Here is a 22996-nt window from a genome sequence, read left to right as displayed (position 1 = left end):
TCTAAATTATTTATAAGATATTTCTTTGTTGCTTTGTATGTCCCTCTCCCACGGTATAACTCCTGTTTCCACTGTATTTGATATTGGTATAATTTGTGGAGGGGAAGGGAAAAAACAAATTGTTTTAATAGGGATACAGGTGGAACCATTGCAACAATGAGATGTTATGTCAAAAAACAAACTTTACAACCTTGGCAGGAGTGGGGGGGTGGAGATGGGAAGGGGAGGGAAGGGGAAACAAAGGAGGAGGCTACAATGCTTGATAAGAAATGTACTCATTACCTTGCCATGTAATTGTAACCCCTCTGTAAGGTATTTTCACAATTAAAAAAAATCTCATTTCCTCAGCTTCTTGAGCACTTGTTTTTGTGCTTCCTCCCTGTACCATCCCTCCACCAGAAATGTTCTCGAATCACCAAGAACCTCCACTGAGCCAAACGGAATAGCTCTGAATAGTCTTACTACAACTCCTAAAATTCTTGCTTACCACTTCTTTGGCAGTGTTGGGCACCATACTGTCCTGGTGTGTTTCCTGCCCTTCTGGTTGTTTCTTTTCAAAATACTTAGCTGACTCCTCATTCTCTACCCAGTCTTGGATGCTGGAACCTTGCAATACTTATTCTTGATTTTTTTTTTCTCCATTTCTTGCTGGGTGTTATCATCCTTTCCCATGGCCTTTTATTTTTATGTACTGGCGGTTTTTAGAGGTAAAGCCTCAGTTCACACCTCTCTCTGAACCATAGACCTACTTGACTTTTCCACTTGCTGTCTGACAAACATTTTAAATTCAGTCTGTGCCAAGCTGAACTTTTGGTCTTTATTACCCCTTCTACTTAGAAGCACAAATAAGTTCATCTTCTGTTTGTTCCCATTTCTAAAGCTAGCACTGCCCAATGCCCAACTATTCAAGCCTGGGATTCATTCTCAGAGACTTCTTGTACCTCACTCAAATACTAATTTCACTTCTAAGTCTCGTAAATCAAACCTCCAAAATTAAGCATTAGTCCATACACCTCTTTCTATCCTGGCTACCTTAAATCAATCTGGTATAAACTAGCATCTAGCTGTTTCCTGCCCTCTAGAATAATCTTTCCTCAGTGGTCTTTAAAAATATGAATCAAATCAACTCACTCATTGTCTAAAATCTTAAATGGGTTCTCCTTCCACCTGGCATAAAATCCAGAGCTCACAGCGTGACCAGCACAACCCAACACAGTCTAGCTTTGCCTACATTCTGTCCTTTGCATTGTGTTCTTTCCCAGCACATCTGCAACATGCCACATGGACTTTCAGCTCTTCCAATAAATCAGGCTCAGCTGCCTTGGTGTTTCCATAGGTCTTACTCTCTCAGCTTTTGCCTGGCTAACACTTGTACATCTTGGAGATGCAGCATAATTTTACTTCCACAGGGACACCCTTGGTTTGTCCATCTCATAGTAATGTTAACCTTTTCCTTAGATCTAATAATAATTTTGATGATATATGCTTGTTTTTTTTTAATTTCTAGCTCTAGCCTGGAGTTTCTTGAGAGCAGGAACAGAGTCTGGCACAACAGAAGTACTATTTGTTGACTGGGTTCAGGAGCAAATCCACAGTATTGTGTTGAGTTGGGAGTCTTCCTGTTGTCTAGCATCCAGTATCAAGGGTGACCTTTGCCTACTTTTACTTCTTTTACTGAACACTGTAATATTTTTAATTAATTCCACCCAAATATCAAAGATATTTACAGAGAGGAATAAATAGCCATGATCATAAATCAGATAGATGAATGCACTAATAACTTTCCTATTTGAGAGAAAAGCATCTACCTAATCTCCATGGATGCATCTCTAGTCATTTCTTACATATACATACATTAAGTGACGCTGAATTTAAAACTTTTCATATGTTTTCTCACATAGTAATAAGAATATGGGTATTTCCCCTGCCTTCTCTGTCAGGGATAACACAATTTTAATTGTGGCAATTTGCAAGTAGCATTGAAATAGAAGTAGAATTTTGTGGTAGCTATAATAAGTTTATACTTGATGATAAGGTTCACACTGGTAATAGTACAAAATATTGGAGAATTGACTTTCTTGTTTAGAAAATGAAAGATGTGTGATTTGTGTAACAGATTTGTTTGATCCCCTTTTTTGTAACTCTTAGTTTAATAATTCCGAAGGCCAATAGTGCCTGGAAGGATGTAAAAGAATTAGAAGACTTAAAAAATAAAATGGTTCCTGAAGAAACTCAGGAATTTTGTAATGAGTTTAGAAGAGGATGAATTATATGGCCTGCCTTCTGTCTGGTCAAAAAGATGAGTGCTGCCTCTCAAATCAGTGAGAGCTTGGGAGCATAGACAGCGAATATCTAGATGGAATCATAACTAAGGCATAAGGAAAGGGACCCATGATTAAGACTTTCAAGCAAGCAGCAGCAGCCAAGATAGTGTCAACTGCAAGCAGTATTTCCAAAAGGACAAGTAAATAGCTCAGGAAAGTAAGGAATAGGGATTCAAATTGAATGGCTATATATGTGCCTGTAGCTTCCGGTAATTACATTCTCCACACAGATTGGGCAGTCTTTTCATTTTAATTACACAAGTGCATTTTTCTTTTTAAATGAATATGGTTTACTCACTTAAAGTGACTATTTTAATTTTACAAACAGCAATCATTGGATATAATCTGTAGAGTTTCCTCTACAGACCTAATTTCCCTACTGACCTAATTTACTTCTTGCACACTGAAGGAAAGATACCTTTTAAACCCCAATCAATATTTGGAGAGCATACAATTAATGTAATAGATGTCTAGGTCATTAACATAAATCTGCAAGCTAAAGAGCCAATTATTTTCTTATTTATAATGCATAGAGTAATAATCATGTCTGTCAGTAAGAATCCAAAGCTTCTGTGTACTGAGATGTCAAGATTGCAGGTGAGGCTGCTCTGAGCAGAGTCACAATTCGGATTGTGTTTTGTGTCCTTTGGTTTCATATAAAGTGGCACAAGAAGCAGTTTCATCTCAATTCTGCTCTGTACTGTAGAGGTCACTAGATGACTCATAGCAGATTAGGCTGTACTATTAAAAGCAGATTGCCAGTCGTAATGGGAACTCTTCATTTTTTCCCTATTTTTAATATAACAATCATTTAACAGAAAGCAGAGCTATTTTTTTAGAGTACCTCTAAAGCCATTGACAGTGCATGTTGATAGGTTGCCATGTAAATTAGCTGAATGAAATGCAGACATGGAATCAAAACATAGGAGGTTTTTGCAAGACAATCCCACTTTCCTAAGTACATTTTTCTCTCAGGACCAGCTTGGTTGATGCTGAAGTTCTTGGCCTGTGAAAATTTATTACCCACAGAGTCAATCTGCATTCAGGCAGCCAAGTCTGAATAAATAGAGTCATTGTGCTTGTCCGGGATTTGTGGCCAGAGTTCATCTAGGCAATGTGACATTCACATCCCAGGAGATTCATAAAAGCCAACACCCTGATATGTGCTCTTGAATCCTGCCAGAACTGTGTAGAATTATATAAACAGGAGTTGAAGCAGAAATCAAGACCAGGTTTGGAGGCAAGTCTCCAAAATCAAGTTTCTCCTCCATGAGAAATGAAGTGTATTGTCAAAGTTATGTGTAGCCAAACAAGAACTAGACAGTTTTTACATAAATCATTCCAAGAATCATTTTCCATACCTACTAAACTCCAAACATCCATGCAAGATGTTGGCTTATTGGTCTGGATGCATTACATATTAGTGATATTTATTATGATAATTTAACCACAAAAATTTTAAGTAAATTTTAATGCCAAGAAATGCCTTGCCCTAAAGGATTATACAAAAGTAAATTTAATCGCAACATAGTAGAAAAAGAATAGCTTGCATTTGTTTTTATTTTTAATCTTACATTAATGTTGTACCTGAGCTACATACCCAGTTTGATCATGCTGACATATTGTGTCTTTTCAATATGAAAACATGATAGTAACTGTAGTTGAAAACAACTGTCCATCAGATCTTTGTCACAGCATCCTGTTTAGGAAGCATCATCTATTTGAACCTTCAATCACAAAGAAACAGACATAAATATTCAGCAGAAGAATATGTTTGGCAGACATAAAGCCTAGTTAAGTATCTTATCAACAAAATTTTACTGTCACCAGAAGCAAATGAAAATTTCATTTATGATATCTTGCCACTCTGTGTAAACATTTGTGGAAAACATCAGCATAGGCAGATTGCCTTTTTCATACTGATTTGTTAACAATTTCCAAAATTGGTCAGTTGACTTAAAATGGGCACAGATATACAAAAGCTCACAAGGCTGTTCATTAAGTAATTTTTAGGACCTCCTCTTAGGAATCCACCTGAGATTTATATAAGCTTAGCTGTGCCCAAGCAGCCTGGGGCCATGGGATGTACCTAATTTCAGACTAAGGACTCTGAATATGGAAATCTGCAAAATGAAGACAATTATACAAAAATTAAAAAGATATTCCATTAAATATGGACAAATATATAATTAACACCAAAATGGGTAACCATAGTCTTTGTAATTTGCAGAATTCATAGAAAGAGCTGCATTTTTGAAACTAAGCCAAGTTTTTGTTAGTGGCAGATAGCAATCCCCCACCCGGATTCTCCATTCAGGGAGCAGGAGAGGGGCAAGCATCAGCTGGTACACACTTCACCACAGCATCCAGAAAGCCTGCTGGTTGGCAGAGGAAGTGGAATTCTCCTCCAGAGACCATTTCTGTTTAACTCGGAGGAAGAGCCATTTGTCCTGTGACTTTAATGGGTTTTCTTGTTGGTGATGGCGGTATTGTTGTTTTCCTACAAAAGCTTGTTAGGAAGTGGCAACAGTTGCTCCTTGGAGTGCCTGCTATCAGTCTTCTCCACACTGGGTGGGTGGCCTACAGTAAGGATTTGCCTATCATTATTTATTCAGGTGTTTGGTGTAGATACAGTTGGAAAAGTTTCACTTTCATTTTTTCCAAATCTTCTCCAAATGGGCCTGGTTATCTCTTACACACAGTTTTCCTCAGGTGAAAACGTTTTTTCATGGAAAGAATTTATGTCTGGTTATTCAAGACCACTTCGCACTTTCCAGTTCTATCTCAATCAAATCTGCAGCCAACTGGTTATACAGAATGAAACACCATTATCTTTAACAAGCCTATCACAAACAGCTGCTAACTACTAGATGTGATCATTGCCCTGCTTGAAAAGTTCAAGGATGCAGTTAGCCAGGACATCTCTGTGGGGAAGGCAGATTCAGGAACAGGGATTTAGTTCTTCAGCCTAGAATTTATTCCTAAAAAATCAAGACAGATCTGGAAAGTGTGTGTGATTACGATGCAACACGTGTGAGAGCACTTTCACATATAAACTGCAAAGGTGTGTTCACTCTGGAAGTGAAAATCCTGATACCAAGAATGACATCCTCAGAATTGTTTCCATGAGTGGGTTTTTACTTAATTGATTTGCAAAATACCACTAGAAGAATCTCTCTTAATCACTATAAACTTTTTTTAACCTTTAATTCTGCTATTTTGTTTGAGTAGGACAGTTTAAGTGAAATGTAATGCCAGCCTTAGACTTTAGTCCTTTAAGTTCAGGTTGAATTTTCAGCAAGACTCTGAAAATTATGTGTTACTGTCATCTGGTCTTTATACAGAAACAAAGAAACATTTGCATTCCACAATGCAGGTTACACTCACAATATAAACCACCCACCAAAGTCAATGGGAAAGGAAGGAGGTTCTATCCTACTGAGGTAGCACAGGAATTTTCTCCAAGTTTTAGCATGCTCATGTATTCATCTGCTCACCATAGATGACAGTCTTATAGAAAGTAGACTGAAGAACCAGAACCTGGTAGGAAAAATGTGGGGGAGGAAGGAATGGAAAGAGACTGGTTAGTAAGCAGTCTGGTATAGCTGAGTAGGGGGAATAGCTTCTCATGTTTGATAGCAGAGGAAGGTAACATGTGAACATGTGAGTGACCAGAGTTCAAATGAACAGGCCAAACAGCTGTGGCTGAAACCTGCAGGATTTAGTCAGTGCTTTTATCTGGAAGAGACTGGACCATCAAGCAACAATTCCTGCCCACACAGGTCTCTGTATGCTAGGATACTTGACCTATTTGCCCAGCATAGCCTAAATAACCAGCTAATCTAGACTAGCTAATATGTTTCATCAGAATGACCTTCATGCAGAGCTTTACCACCATGAATATAATCATCTCATGCATAGCCCACGCACCACATTCAGTCCAACCTGGACCAGAACTGTCTGAAAGCACACCAGGTAACACAGAATTTAACATTTATTACCAGTTACTTGCTTTGTTTCTTTGCCCTAAATGTATGTCACAGTCTTTTAGGGGACTCGACTCTTCCAGGGAGATCTGGAGGCCAAAGAGCCATCCAGAAGGTGAAGCTGCACCACAGTTAGACCAACAACCCAGTGTCACCATCCACATTCCAAATTTAACCTTGTCCTCCCAAGAACCACAAATTTAAATGCTCATACTCCTTGTAAAGTATCTCTTAGAAGTCAGCCAGAATTAGGTATGCTGGCTAATCTTGTATGTTTGCTATCACTTTGAAATTATAAATAGACAAGTTCTTGAATATATGTGTATACATTCTCCAAGAAAGCACAATTGCCTCGGCAATGTTCTGCTCAAGAGTTTGAAGGTTTCTGGCATCCTCATGACAGCCCCTCACAATTGTGAGACAGTAATCTTAGCTCCTTCACCATCATCCAGCAGCATGCATGGATTTCCCCTCTTCTGCCTAGTGACTGTAGTGGTCTTTGCTTCTACCCAGACCTAACGTAGGCAGGCTGTTCATTCGAACATAGCCCTGTGGAAAGCCTGGAAGTCGAAAGAATTCTTCCCCAGGAGTGTCTAGCAAGCTTGGAGGTCAACAATGTGTCACTGCCTTTAAATAACTTTGAGGTAAAGCAAAAATTCTCAGAAAACTTAGACTCCTCCCTGCTCCTTAAAGACTCCCATCCTTCCTCCTTATTGGCATTCCCAGATAAAGCTCTCTTCAATGTCTGCCAGACTCCATCCAGTGTCCAACCAGTCTTCTCACTCAGCTTGGCAGCATTCAATATGCATCTGGTCCCCTTTTGTTTCATCTTCAATCCACAGTAAGGTTGAGGCAGCATCTGCTGCTCTGTGGAGCTGTCACTGGCCTCTTTCCATTACTTACTAGCTTTGCCCTCAAAGTGATAAATGAAAAGTCTGGGTATAGTGACCATTTTAGGTTTCCCCATTCCCATACCTACTCCCTTCTCTGTCTCTCCCCTTCTCCTCCCCCTCCCTCTCCCTCTCAGTTACTTGATGAGATTTCTGAAGGAAAGCAATTCTGTTTCTAAGGGTTTAAGGCATTTATATTTCTCTTGGAAGAAGATTTTCTGGTCTGATAAGAGAAGTTCAGAAAGAGCCCCCTTCAGTGCTTGGCAGGGGAAGTCCGCAGGGAAGAATCCAGAGCCCTGGATTCTAAAGCAATTTCTGAGGACTTCCAGTTTCTTTTCATTCCAGGTGCTTAGCATGACAAGGCAACACACTTTGGGACATTGTGTTCTGAGTCCCACACACTGCTTTCCAGCCTGACCCTCTGGGAGGAGACTGATGCTGGTCCCCATGACGGGGATTGGGGGAGGGGAGTGACTACATTATCTGCTCACATTGTCCCATACCATCTCTGTTTCTCCTGAATCAAGTAAATCTGTGATGGCAAAAGCTCCTGGGCCTAGAAGAACCACTGCTTTGGTGCAGAAAGGGCAACAAATTAGGTGGCATAGATAGTTCATAGTCTCTAATGAGTAAAGTGTCCTGAAAATGCTCAACAAAAGCAAATAGGTCTCTCTTAATCCCTCTCAGAAGGCTGGACTTGCCAGAAATAGGACCTTCACTAATTTGACTTCAAATGATCTGTCCAGATCTGTCTATTGGTAAGAGTCTGATCTAGGAGGTAGTATCACTGATGCAGATTTCAAACCCCAATCAGCATTTGCCATAGGCTAGAATAAGGACTCAATAAATTAGCACATACCTGGTAATTATAAACATCTAAGCAATCCTATGTAAAGAGGAAAAAAACTAAGCAAACTTTCTTCAAATGGGAATGTGTCTTCTATCTTTTTTTTTTTTAGGTCTCAGACTGGGACTTGAACTTGGTACCTGATGCTTTAGCTCTTTGGCTAGTGTTCTACCAACTGATCCACACCTCCAACCCCATCTTCTATACTTTTAATAAAAGTGCTAGGTACCTGTAGTTACAGCTATAATCCTAGCTAGTCAGAAAGCTGAGATCTAGAAGAACAAAATCTGAAGCCAGCCCAGGCAAGAAAGAGACTACATTTTCGGTTAACCATTAAAATGCTGGACCAGAGTTGTGACTCAGGGAGTAGTGCACCAGCAAAACTGAGCAAGGAAAAAAAAATGAGAGTGAAAGGCCTTGAGTGCAAGCCATAGCATTGGCACACAAAGCAAGTAAGAGAATATATTTCCACAAAACTCATCGATGAGAGACTGTGAAACAGAATCTTTGTTTGTCATCCCCAGAAGTTTCTTACTCACATCCCATTAGTGCTGTCAGTGTGAAAGAAGCTCTTTCTGGTAGAAGAAGGCTGAGCTAGGGTCTCTACCTTCAGTGGTCTTATAAGAAACTTGGGAAGCCACAACAAAAATTTGTCATAAGGTAGATGACAAGCTTCCCAAGAATGAGTGGAACCCAGTGCTAACTCATTTTAGACTTGTGTTAGAGCTCAGAGAAAGGGACATCAATGAAAGAAAGCTTAAGAAATCAAGCTTGAACTAGACCTCCCAGTATAGGCTGACCCTAAATAGAGTACAAATAGGAAGAACAGGAAATCTAGTGAACATTGACTTCATTTTAGGTTACCAAGAATTGATTTGTTTTCTACTGCCCACATTTAGCCTTTTGCTTGCTTTATTGAGAAGTTCCTCATCCTCTAAAATTCTGCCTTCTATTATGATCTTAATTAATGTGAGTTTAATAAACAGCAAGTAATATTTGCATAGAGAAGTCTTTATTAGAGAAACCAGACAGTCTACAATGCCCAGAAAGCATGATTGTATTCTCCAGCCTCTGACTTGCATCTGGTTAGCATTCCTTTTCACTCCAAAAATGTTCTTATTATGATGATAAATTATATTTTCCTCCAAGACTCAGCCTGACTCTGTAGGAAACAGGATAAGGTCAAAACCTACTGAGCAAAACCTACTAGACAACATTTCTAGGAATCTGAAAGTGCAAAGTACCTATAATTACTAAGAAAAAGTAGACAAGTAAGGATTTTTTGTCTTTTAAATTTTTTATTTAGTTTTTATTGTAAAGGTGATAGAGAGGTTGCAGTTACGTAAGTCAGGTAATGAGAACATTTCTTTTTTGAACAGTATTTGTCTTTTTTTATTGTGAGTCAGTATTTGTCTTATAAATAGGTAAAATACTTAATGGAAGTATATGTGATAATACATTAAAGAGACCCATTACCTATACTGAAATGAAAAACAATTACATGAAAGTGAATATAATGAAACATAAAATGTGTTAGTAGATGTAGAAGATATTAAACATTAAAACAAATTAATAAATGCAAGTCTCAACTTGAATAAAAACAGTAAGCAAAATTTCACAGCTTGCTTCAGTTAACAGCAATTGAACAAAGATTAGTTGGGATGGTATTCTCAATTGTAGATGGTTCCTAGTTTATAATGATTTGACTTAACAAGTTTTTGACATTAAAACAGTATGAAAATTATATGTATTCAGAAGTCATCATACTTCAAATTTTGAGTGTTGGTCTTTTCCCACACTAATAATCCATGGTCTGATCCTCTCTTAGAATGCTCTGCAATTAGCAGGTGGAGTCACATCTCAAGAGAAAACAACTCTGTATAATATACTAGGTCTTTCAATTGCAGAATAATGTAGGTTAGGTATATTATATATTTTTGTCAATACTAGAGTTTTAACTCAGGCCCTGGAACATGCTAGACTGACACTTTACCACTCGAGCCATACGCCAGCCTTTAAATACATTTTGACTTAGGATATTTTCTACTTAACATGGTCTTATCAAGATAAAATCCCAATGGAAGCTGAGTATTTTGCAGTTGAATATGGAAACAGCTTGTGGAATATGATCATAATTACTGAAGCAGAGACCCTTCCCTTATTGTCCGTCGAATAAATTTGATACTGTTAATAGTAAAAATGGAGATTCATCACATCTGAAATGATAAAAAGACATTTTCCAACTAGTTACTTTATACTCTTCTCTTAGAATAATATCAAAGCTATACCCAGAATCCCAGTGTGTGTGTGTGTGTGTGTGTGTGTGTGTGTGTGTGTGTGTGCTAGGACTATTAATGGTATATTTTTATTGGACATTGAATAGTGTCAGTCTCATATTTCCAACTACAACTTGAACTTCATACTCCCAAAATGAACTCCATCCTTGCCCCAGTGCCAGTACCCTCCAGTTTTTCATCTTCACCAGTGGTGTCTATTCACTCCAGGTGCTTCAAGTGGAAACCTGGGACTCCTTTCTTTTTTAAAAAAATAAGATTTTATTGTTATTATAAAGGTGATGTACAGAGGGATTACAGTTACATCAGTTATTGAGTACCTTTCTTTTTGAACAATGTCACCCCTTCCCTCACTCTCTCCCAGTTTTTTCATCCTATCCCCACCCATAAGTTATATAGTTCATTTTCAACATGGTGTCTAGTGTGTACCACTGCTGCATTTGTTCATCCTTTGTCTCATCAATATTTGAAAAATGTAGTTCATATTCTCCCTTTCCCTACTCTTTTTTATTTTTATATATTCACAACAAGACGTTGCATAGAACGTTTAAACATGCTTTGCCCAGCTTCCTGTAATGTAAACCTTTTAGTGACTTCCTTTGCCCTGTGAATAAGCTCCACAATTCTGCACTTGACCTCCAGAGCCCTTGATCTTCCCTCAACTTGCTCTGCCATTGTCCCTAAGGGCCCATTGTCTGCACCACAGTGACTACTTGCAATTTTTCAGCTGAGCCAGACCTTAAGCTGCTTGTAGCTTTTGCCCCCAAACTTCTCCCTGCATAAAATCCTTTGTTCCTTACTCCCATTTTTCTGAGCCACTAACTATCCTTTATCCTTCAGTCCTCAGCCTTATTCTTCCTTACCTGCTGAGTCTTTCTTGACCCTTCATTATTCAGTTCCATAACATCCTTTTCTCTTTAGGCATAGCCTTGTGATCTAAACTGTTTACATGTGGAACTTCTCAAGACTTCCCCACTCTGGACACTAATAGACACAATATGGTAACTTTGTTACTTTGCCTGTCACTAAAGCCAAACCCAGTGCCTGCACATAGTAAGTCACTCAGAGTAAAAAATATATATGCCCAGGCATTAGTTCTTTTTCTGTCAAGGAAAAAAAAAAGGATCTTTGTGGGCTGCCTCTGAGTTTCAGCCTCTCCCCTTTGTTTTACTCTCCACTCAAATATCCATGAACTTGTTCTGTGCTCAACCCAATTACAATAAGGTCATTTAATTTCCTCCTTCAATAACAGATTGTGACTTGTAATTCATTTAGCAGACATTGGAACCTGAATATATACTGATTAGGTTCCCAAGCACCAAGCTTGTTATAATAAAGCCATAGAAAAGATGTCTCTTGAGGAGAGGCTGGGAAGTGACTGTTTCTGGCAGAAAATGTGTTTTGTCTCTTAAACTTAAGCTTTGGAGTCATTCATGAATGAGTAATGAATTCAGGAAGATCAATGAAGCATTCTCTTAACCCTCTCAAACAATTTTGCTGAAAACCAAATAAAAGGAAAGTTACAAGGAAAAGATGATGAGAAATTTACAAAGAGAAGAAATATAGTTGCTGTAACATGTAACTCTTGAGGAATGAAATTGGACAATTCATCTAGTTTACAATGAGTAGTTTTCCAGGCTTCAATCATGAGTCACCTGAGTAATTTTTTTCTTGGCTATTTAATTCCAATGTTTATTTCTTTTATTATTTCCCAAGTGAAAATAAAATAGCATGCAAAAGCCAAGGATTTTCTTCGTATTATTCTTACTTTTTAAAGAAAAGGGGCAAGGGCTGGGAATGTGGCTTAGTGGTAGAGTACTTGCCTAGCATGCATGAAACCATGGGTTTGATTCCTCAATATACAGAAAAAGCTGGAAGTGGTATTATGGCTCAAGTATTAGAGTGCTAGCCTTGAGCAAAAAAAGCTCAAGAACAGCGCCTCGGCCCTAAGGTTAAGTCCCAGGACTGGTAAAAGATAAAATAAAATAAAATAGTAAAAAAGAAAAGAAAAGGGACAGAAAAAATGTCTTGGTGGTATTTGCTCTGGGATCTAACTTACAATTTTAATTCCATAAGCTTGTTTTTCTCAAGGAATTGTTTTTAAACTTTGATTATATTCTTCACCCTTCTCTTAATGGATGATGACTTGTCCTTTGTGGAGTTAGGATGATTGGAAATTAAGTAACACAATCAAAATCAAACATTTAAAAAAATTGATGAGTACTATAGGGTTGGCTGAAGAAATTGTGTAGGCAGATTCTAAGAGTAGCTGGTAAGAGCCTGGTCTCTAAGCCCAGGAGTACCTTTTGGTTTGAGCATCACAGAGCAGTGCTAAAGCTGTCTTACCTCAAGTTCCTGAAGCAGCTAATATTAGTTTTGGCCAAGTCATGCAGAGTTGCTATCAGGCGGTGCCACCACCTGGAATGCATTGATTCATAGTGTGGGTGGGCAATAAAATTTCTTACCTTTTTTTGTTTTGTTTTGTTTTTTGCTTTGGCTCCTAAACTAATTTTCTAGCAGACTTTATATCAACATGTGCTGTACTTCCCTGTGAAAGTCAGGAGGGAAGAGTGTTTGTAAGCAGGGCCTTTCCAGCCCTGGACTATTTTCATGTCTAGAAGAAAATTCATAGTGAACTTTTAGTCATATCTCTTATGGTTTCTGTTATCCTAGGAAGGATCAGCCTCTCATGCCTCCTGCTGTGATAATGTTAAGAGACCATACTAATAATACATTCCACCTTTCTTACAGCGATTTCAAAATACTTCCAGGGTGTTCAGTTGAACAGCTAGGAGTAGAAAGTTGAGTCTTTTTCAAATATCTGTACCAAAAGTAAAAGCTGAGTGCAAACTCGCTAGAGGACAACCCTGAGAACAAAGATAGGCGCACCCATCACCTGCTGGATGCTTTCAGTGAGCAGCTCCTGGGCTGGCTGTGAGAGAGAGCTCAGGCAGAAAGTAAGAGAAGGGGACACCTGAGCTGCCTCTCTGGCTTCTCTTCTGCCTCAGTGACCTCCTCAAGATCTGTGAACAATTCCTTTTATCCTCTTTGGTTTTTTTTCTTTCTTTCTATTGGGGTTTGAACTCAGAGCCTCATGTTTGCACTATACAGAGTGATCTGTACGCCTAGTTCTTTTCTGCTTTTTGGTTATTCTTCAGAAAAGCTTGAAATAAGGATACTGGGTTTAACTGGCGCCATCTTGGCCACGTGGTAGATGATAGGGAATTAGGTTTAACTGGCACCATTTTGTTTTCATGGTGAAGGAAGGTGAAGTCCCACTCCCAGGTGATAGGCATGCCTGAATACCTGCTGGGGCAGGGACTTGGACCATAGGTTACTGGGCCTGCCAATCCTGTGCCATGAACTTGCAAGACTCCTAGCTCCCTGTGATCCTGCCCTTGACCAGGACACTGTTTAGGCCCTGAACAACTCAGGCCCCATTTTGTGCCATGCCTCATAGTCTGCTGACTCTACCCAGGTCACCATGTTGTCCCACTTCAGCTCTCCATTGGAGTTGATCTGGTTTGTTGGGATTGTTTTTCTGCTCTTTCTTGCTGCTTGTACTCTCATGACTCAGCTTCCTAACAGTGTTAAGTGTATTAAAGGCTGCAGGTTTTCTGGGGACATAGTCAGTGGCTTTAAAGACCTCTCAAAATATGGCTTCTCTGTTTCTCGAGATTGAATTCCCAGCCTTAGATTGTGATCCTCCTACCTATATCTTCCTAATAGTTAAGATTACAGGTGTTTACCATCATTACTCAGCTTTTTTGTTAAGATGGAGTCTCAGTAACTTCCGTTCAGGCTAGCTTTAAACCACAAACCTCTAAATTGCAGCCTCTCAAAGTGCCTGGGATTATAGGCCTGAGTTATCAAATCTAGCTGATGGCTTCCTTTTTTAAAAAAATTTTATGGTTCAAGGTGATGTACAGAGGGGTTACAGTTAGCTACATACTTAAAATAGTGAGTACATTTCCTGACAAACTTGTTATCCTCTCCCTCATTTTTCTCACACTTGCCTTCCTTTCTTGAAGTACTTCTCTAACCCTGGCACGCTAGAAAACTTGGGCCTTAATTTTCTGGGATCCAGAGGATAGCAACCCATTCCATTGTCCACAATGGCCTAGGCATGGGTTGACTGGCTTCTTCCACATTTTATCCAAAGAAGGGAAGGGCAGTTGGAAACTGAGATGTTGATAGAGAGCTACACTCAAGGTCCGTAATGAATGGATGAATGGATGAAGGTCCTAGGGCATAAGCTGTCAGTTCCCAGTTCTTACATTTGATGGTTTTTTCTAAATCAATGTTGTTGTGCCACTTGGAGGAATGATCTTAAGTTCCTCTGACTTTTCAGTTCTTTTTATCAGGCCCCAAAGCTCACTTTCTCTGTATCCCTTTTCTCAGGTCTGCCTTGTATTCATTGCTCCTCTGTTAGCATATTTCACTATGGCTCCCCTATGTCATTTTAAAAGGACAATTCCTCAGTGTACAAAGCAGACTTTTCCTGCTCTTTAAAAGATTTTAGCGCCCCAGGCACTAAATGCCACAGATGAGCCGCTTCTTGAGTGTAACCTATTCAGAGATACTCCTTCTCACTTTCAGACATACCTAGGACAAGGACTAAGAAGTACCCCACTGGAGAACCACTGCTGGAAGCTGAGCAGCGCATCTTCCTCACCATATCCCTCCTTGCCTTTAAAATTCCACCCAGTTTTCAGCAGAAAGGATTCCCTGATGGATTCATTTCTTTAATGTTTACTCAGCAGCTATTTACCTAGACACCTGTTAATAGTCCCAGACACTGTTTGAAGAGCTGCAGGGTCCATACATACACTACTTATCGTTCATCTGTACCTTCCTGACTGGTCCCACCTTAATCTTTTCATTTTCATGTTGCTTAAAATATGTTTCTGTCATGAATATGCCCACCCACACCCCTTCTCCCACTGAGTTGTTTTAAAGCAAATCCCAGCATCATACAATATCTGTAAATATTCCAGAATGGACCTTTAAAAATCTCTTTCAAAAAAATACTCACAATATTATTACTATTCCTCAAAAATCAATAATCCTGAGATTGTAGTGTTCCACTTTCAAACTGTGGAGACATTTTCCAATCAATCTAAAAAGAAAGTAAGAAATTACACCCTAACTAAAATAGTGGCAGGGAAATAGGGAGGTAGGAAAAAAAAATTAAGTAATGAGAAAATGATTCCAGAGAATAGCAATACAATAGCTCCGGTCTTTGCTCTTTATCAAGACCTGTCCAATCCCAGGGGTCTATTACTTGGGACCTCATGCTCGCCTCGCCCCCTGGTGATACGTGCACATTGCCATAGCACTCATTACCTCTTCTGTAATGCTCCTTTCATAGCATGATAGAGCCCTCTACCGTGTTGTTAGTCGTTTAAAATTTGGCCACATGACAAAAATGTGTGTAACATGGGGTTTTTAAGTGTTGATTGAGCACATAATTTAAAAGTCAGAATATTAAATAAACATCTCTGCCCTTTCTTCCAGCAGGCAGCCCAGAGAACAGCTCTCCACGCTCTATCTGACAGGTACATTTTGTCATTTTTATGAACTATAAATTGCTTTATGAAACATTGAGCCCTATTTATTGTGGTATATAATTCATAATCAGATTTTGTCCCTAAAGAATCTGTGAACCGGGATGTTAAACATTTTGCATGCTTGGATTTGTCATGCATGTGTGGAGTTTATTACTGCAAAAATTGCCTTGTTGTATTTCACATAAACTATGAAGAATCCCTCATTGTGCAATGAAACAAGAGACAAGAAACTTAAGGGAAAAGGCTTGAATGCCCCAGTAAATTCTGAACTTTGGAATTGGTAGAGACCCAAGCTCATTTTCAGCAGTAAATACTCCATGTATTTTAAGATGTTTTCTTCAATCTTTCCATAGCCTTTCACCAAGAGTGATCCATCTGTTGATGGGATTCTCTCATGCAGGACTATATGCAATGTAACTCACTAACTCATAGTCCAGTACACCTGACTTCTTCTTCCCTGATTTAGTTTGTTCAGTTGGTGTTATCAAATGATATATGTAAACCTAATCAAAAACCAAATGGTAATTCATATCCCACTTTGCCACAGTACTCTTCAGGTCATAACTGGAAAATGGAAAGGAAATTTAGACTTCAGCCTGACTTAACCTGGGCACCTCTACCCAGAGTATTGAGGGTGGGATGGTGTGATTTTTGTCCTTTTCTATGTTCTGTGTTCTATAACATAGAATTTCTATAAAACCATAGAATTTTTCCCCATGTATTTTATACCTTTGGGAGTCAGCTGGCCTAGGAGAGGTTCATTGATGCCCCCCATATGACAAAAACTGCAAACAACCAGGTCGGGAGAGGGTAGCAAAATTCTTTATGAGCTAAACCAGTGTCAAGAACATGTGTTTGCAAAGGACCTTATCCTTCTTACATTTTTATTCCTTATAATGTGCCTCACAAATGCCTTCTCTTCTGGGCATTGTATTCAATGCAGGTAGGGAGTGGGGGGGGGGGGGCGGAGAGGGCTACTTGAGCACAAGGCTCCCTTATAAAGGTGAGTCTTTGGTATGGACTCTGCACTGCAAAAGCCAGTAATGTGGAAAATATGCAGTGTGCTGTTGAGAAGAAGTAAGGCTATGTGTGCAGCATATGAAGTACCTTGAATACGATTAACTTCCCTTCATAAGTAGTAAATAGTAGATAACTCTGATCAGAAAGGGGATTCGCATGATTTATCAAGCTGAGCGATTGTGAATTTGCAGAGAAGCTGGAGGTCAATCTAGAAATCTAGGACCAGAGGAGCACAAGGAAATTGCCAGAACTAAGAAGTTAATCATACCGTGGGACTACTTCCATCTGTCTCAGGGCGACAGAGCTGCTGTACAGGAGCAGGCATGGTTTATAGCAGCAGATCAGGAATTAATATTTTCTGCAAAACCTCAAGCATCATTTGCAGTAACTTGGGTTTTATAAAAATGGAGCGTAATTTCATATGAATAAATCACATTCAGCTAGAAATATGAGAGGCAAGAAAAAAACCTGCGCTCGACTTAAAAAAAAAAAAAAAGCAACAAGCAAGAAAACCAACATGAAGGCAGTTGTTGAAGCGATGGCACTTGGAGGGCACAAATAGCCATGTAGTTAAATTGTGCATGTAATCATCTTCTGAAATGTCAGCTTGCAGCTCCAGCCATGGCGACATTTTTGTAGCCCTGGAGATGCATCACCAGACTGTAACCTGTCTGCCCATCTGGCAGTAGCTGAGGTCCAAGACCCATTTATATTTAGATCCAGACAACTGACATTGATTTATTCATTTATTCCACAAATATTTATTGAGCACCAGGCATTCTCTGTAGGGTGCTGTGGGCACAATGAGGGAGAAATGATTGTGCTCACAGCTTTGCTGACCAGACGGAGATTACCTTTGTAAAGAGAGAGGTCTGTGTATCTGCTGCTTTTCATTTTTCCTTCTCTCAAACAAATCTTACAAGTGCTATATACTTTTCTACTAGGGAGAATCGGATGAAATTAGGTAAATGAGAAATAACCTAAAATGAAAGGAGTTTCTCCTCCACCTAGGTAAAAGAATGTGAAATTATCTGTGTCCCAAAACAGAACCTAATTGGCCCACTGTAAAAGAGCAAGGCAAGGTGGGCACCTGACTGGCAGGATGATGGCTCTGTATTTAGCTCTTACCTTCCTAATCCCTAGTTAAGTGGATCCATTTCAACAGATAAACAGGGGTGTGTTGGGGGAGGTGAGGGCACCAGCTCAGGTGCCCTGGGTACCATTTTACTCAGTCCTTGGCAATGTAAAAGGAAAGCCACAGTTGCCCCGTACTGCTAGCAGTTGATCTCTTCTTCAGACGTCAGGAAAAGGGGTAGAGACTCTTAAAAAAAAGTCGTAAATTCCCAAGTTTGACAGTTCCATATCAACCCTGCCCTTGAAGCCCACATTTTCTAGACTCTCCTAAGCAAGTAGCTCCTCATAGCAAAGTCTTTCTGGTATACCATGTGGATAATGTTTTTAAAGGGCTTTAGAGGTTAGAAGCACTGTCCCATTTATGCCATCTCATTTTATGATCCTCACCAAGAGAAATATTTGACCCTTTTTACAGCTAAAACAAAACTTTGAACGTGAGACAAAGGGTCAACAAATGCATCAGTGGTACTCACTAGACTTTATGTTGAAGATGAATTATACAATTTGTGGGTGGGTACAGGAGGAAATAAAAACCTGGGAGAGAGTAAGGGAAGGAATGACATTGTCGAAAAGAAAGGTACTCTTCACCTGACTTAATGTAACTGTAATTCCTCCACACATTACCTTTATAATAACAATAAAAATACTACACCCCTCCACACAGGTGATGTGACTCACATGTGTTGGCCAGGCTGTGACTATACCCCAGGTCTTCAGTGAATACAATTCTCTCACTCTCCTCCATGCAGTAACAAAGCAGATCTGAATGTAGTCACAGACAGGTGTTTGGGCTCCTTTTGCTACATTATTTCCATACATTGTTCTGTCTCAGTTATTCTCTCCCTAAGCACTTTGTACAGGGTCTAGCAGTAAAGGAACTAAAATAAGTCATTTTGTAAATGAATGAAAGCAAGGAACAAATGAAAGATCTGAGTCATTGCTTTGTGGTTACAAAAAGACAACTTTGGACGTAAGGTTACTTTACAGCTTGAGGGTGTAGTTATGGATGTGGGAGGGAAGGGATGGTAGGGGAAAAACAAAGGAGGAGGCAACAATGCTCAATAGGAAATGTGCTCATTACCTTGCTCACATAACTGAAACCCCTCTGTACAGTATTTTTACAGTAAAAAATTGTACAAAAAATAAATTTCTGGAACTGGTCATTAGCATTATAACAAGTTGCTTCAGGAGAGAGAGGTTAATGAACAAAGGCTCATCACAAAGGGCTGCAGGCAGATTCATGCCTGCATGTTTTAGAATGGGGAACACTACCAGCTGTCATAGAGGTCATATGGGAATTTAGAAGTTTACAAAGATAAAATGTAGAAATTTAGAAAGATTAAAAACAGCTGAACAGTTAAAAATATATCAATCCAAGAGTAAACGGGGAAGTCTCAGAAATTTCAGAAGATCAAAACCACCCAGTACATAAAGTATAATAAGTTAGAAATTAGTAACAAAAAGAGGACTATACCAGATGACTTCAGAATCCTTCTCACAGCCCCTCTTCATCTCTGCCCTTCATACAGTGGCAGGGCTTTAAATGCTCTTCTGTATAGTCTCTATCAGGTATTACTGCTTCTTTTTCCCCTTCCATAATTTATTCAAGAAATATTTGCAGAACTGAGCCCATACACAGGTAAAGCATTGTGCTGGCCTTATAACCCATGGATTCTGCCCCCAAGCAGTTTATATGTGGTAGAGAAAATGTACACATGGGGATAAATTAAGTCTATATTAGGATATTGCTATATTATACAAATTGATGGAGTTTCTATTAGAATAGTTGTATGTCACACAGTACACTGTTTCCTGTGTGATACTTCTATCCTCACAACAGCCGTCTTAGCAAGGAAGAAAGGATCCAGTATTAGAACTTTTACTTCCATTTATTTCCATATTCTAAACTGTTTCCCCCAAATCCTAGTGAGTCCTTTTTTTCTAAACTCAAGTAATTTGCCCCTCATCTCACAGCCTTAAATTCCCAGAATGAATCAGACTTCAGAGCTGATGCCCATCCCAGCTTCAGTGAGATGCACTCTTCTGAATTCATTAAGTTATAGGGAAATAAGGTTGACAGACAGTTAACTAAGTAGAAGAACACAGAGGAAAGGATTCAAAAGGAAAATTGAAGCACCATATAGAAGGTGGTTGTATTGGTGACAGAGGAATAAAGAGGCAGAAGAAAAAGGAGGAATGGCAGGAGTAGAATTGGGCTGCAGGGCATACAGGGGATATAAACCCAACCTTCTCTGGGGGCAGGACATTAGAGGGAGAGTGGCTGGAGGTAGCCACCAAATAGGGCAAGGGGACAAGAGCAGGTTGTACCTTCACTATGCGGGGCTTCCTTCAAAAATGGAAAGAAACCTTATCTCAAACAACCCCCTGACCCAGCTTCTAGTTTACCAGCCCCTCATAAAATTGTTGCTTTTGTACTTTGAGAACTTAATAGATTTATACTCCTCCTCAGCAACTACTAGAGAGTGGAAACCACATCTTGAAGAATGGTGCATACTTTATACCACTACCTAATCATGACTTATAGTATGCCTTTTTAAGTTTTATTTTGTGTGTTTGTTTTGCAGTACTGGGATTTGAACTCTGGACCTAATGTTTTCTTGGCAGGTGCTCTACCGCTTGAGCTATACCCTCAGTCCTAATTGTTTTATTTTAAATGAGGAAAAAAATAAGTCATTTGTCTTTCCCCTAAGCAATACTCATACAAAACATCTACTACTATTTGACCACTGTTTTCTTTTCTTTTTTTTTTCTTTTTTTTTTTTATTGTGAACATACTGTACAGAGGGGTTACAATTACATGGGCAGGATAATGAGTACATTTCTTACCAAGCATTGTAGCCTCCTCCTTTGTTTACCCTTCACATCCCTTCCCAGCCTCCCCTCACCCCCCCAATATTCCCTCCCCACCCCCCCACCCCCATCCCCACCCCCCCTCCCCCGCACCACTAAAGTTGTAAAGTTCGTTTTCGACATGACAACTTGTACTTCTCAGGTTGACCACTGTTTTCTTATAGACAGAATGCCATGTTTAAACTCCTTCCACAGGAGGGGGAAAAAAAAGTCCTTTGTATAGGATTTTTTCTGCAAGTGAAGAAAGTTAGTTGAAAGCATCTAGATCATAGAAAGATCAGGTGAAGGTTGCTTTATCCCTTTTCAAACAAGACATGCTAAGAAAGTGAACCTTGCTACTCCACTCTGCCCTCCTGATCAGGAGAATAAAAACCCTCTACCACAGCTGTCTCTTATTCCTTTGCTTTTTGTTAGACATGACAGGATGCTGCATGTGATATTAGCAAGCATGGAATGCTGACGAACTGATTTGGGGCAAGATATTTACCCATCTTAATCTGAAATATCCCAGTTGCACAGACAGTGTGAGGATAGTACCTCCCGGCTAGGTTTAGGGATAGATAAGATCAATTACCATCAAGGATGGTAATTATGCTGTGCTACATAAACTCTCATCCAGAGACCAGGAGATTCTCTTTGATTTAAGTCTTCCCAGAGGCTTAAAACCCAGCAGAGAAAAATAGTAAATCATAGGTTTAATTATGAAGCAACTAAGGACTAATAGTGTGGGCTTCTTTGTACACTGACACTCTAGGAAAACCAATGCCAATAAGTCCCAAGAAATGTCCTTTGCCTTTTCCAACTTTTGTAATATGTTCTAATCTAGCCTGTTGGCTCCTGAAAGTGAAACCCAGGGAAGGTCCAGGCACACCTCCAAGTCATCACAACCCATCCCTCTGGCTTTACCTTCCCCTTTCACTCACTTAAAAGCCATCCCAGGCCATTTCCTGACACTTTCCCAGCAGATCTCCAAAGAATTGGTGTCATTTTTATCATCTCAAAGCAAATAATACTTATTTCAGAAACAGGCATTCTCAGATAACATGGGGGGAGCCCTGTGTGAAGAATAAGTGATACCTGAGCCCCCTCTGCAGTGCTCTCCTCTCTAACCAGGCACTGTGACAGCAGAGTGCCTCGGCCCTACTGCTCCTATGGGAAGCCGCATAAGTGTCCCTCTCAGCCCTTTGGTGGCCATTAGCTCAGTCAGCTGCATTAACACTGCATTAACAACAAGAGCAAACATAGACTGTAGGGTCTAAAACTCAGCTTTTTAAAAGCCCCCCTAGTACTAATTTCCACAATAAAACTGAATGGCTCCAGAGAAGCCATTGAGGCCTATCAGGTAAATAATACACAGTTTAAAAGGTCCCAAACATGTATTTTACACAATAGAAAAGAGCCTTGGAAGAAGTTACAGTCTTTTGAGTAAATAAATAAAGTTGTATAAAGCCACTAATTGCCCTTTAAAATGGTTTAGTGCGTCTGGGAATGACTCAGGATTAATATGGACTTGCCTGATATCCTGCCAAGGAGAAGGTAGCCGGAGGGACTGCTGGATCATAGTGTTTTAACCTCCTTGTTAAAGCCCAGAATTGCCTGTGCCTGAAGAGACAGAAGGGTGAAGTGAGCGGGGACCCACTTAGAAGAGCTCTGACCTCTTTAAAAAAGAATTGATAGTGCTGATGGCTGCACACTGATGTGAACATACAATGCCATTGAAGTGAGTGTACATTTGAAAATGGTTAAAATACATCCTGTGTATTTTACTACCATTTTTTAAGTATAAAAACGGGAGTGGGGTGAATGGATACCTATATAGATACATATTAAGCATCCTTAATCTGAAAACCCAAAATCTGAAATACTCCAATCTCTAAAACCTTTGAACACCAACATAACACAACATGTGGAAAATTTCACACCTTGAAACTTTTCTTCATGCATAACATCTAAAATTTGAATAAAATTATCTGCAGCTTATATGTATGAAGTATGCATGAAACATAAGTGAATTTCATGTTTAGACTTGGATTCCAGCTCCAAGAGATTTCATGTGTGTA

At 39.5% G+C, this 22996-nt stretch overlaps 1 protein-coding gene across 2 annotated transcripts in view; it reads left to right on the top strand.

Annotated features, from left to right (window-relative positions):
• Aff3 (AF4/FMR2 family member 3) overlaps positions 1 to 22996 on the top strand; it is a 548149-nt gene that overhangs the window by 436434 nt on the left and 88719 nt on the right. The window contains exon 10 of one of the 2 annotated variants that reach the window (XM_042695394.1): positions 15862 to 15899. In XM_042695394.1, the coding sequence (XP_042551328.1) occupies positions 15862 to 15899 (38 nt within the window). Of the gene's footprint in view, positions 1 to 15858; positions 15900 to 22996 lie in introns of both variants that reach the window. The other variant, XM_042695393.1, reaches the window with a different exon arrangement.

The sequence above is a fragment of the Dipodomys spectabilis genome, unplaced genomic scaffold, assembly GCF_019054845.1.
Source record: "Dipodomys spectabilis isolate Male_0828 unplaced genomic scaffold, ASM1905484v1 ptg000187l, whole genome shotgun sequence".
NCBI lineage: Eukaryota > Metazoa > Chordata > Mammalia > Rodentia > Heteromyidae > Dipodomys > Dipodomys spectabilis.
The sequence above is the reverse complement of the archived record's forward strand: the minus strand, read 5'-3'. Positions and strand labels throughout refer to the sequence as shown.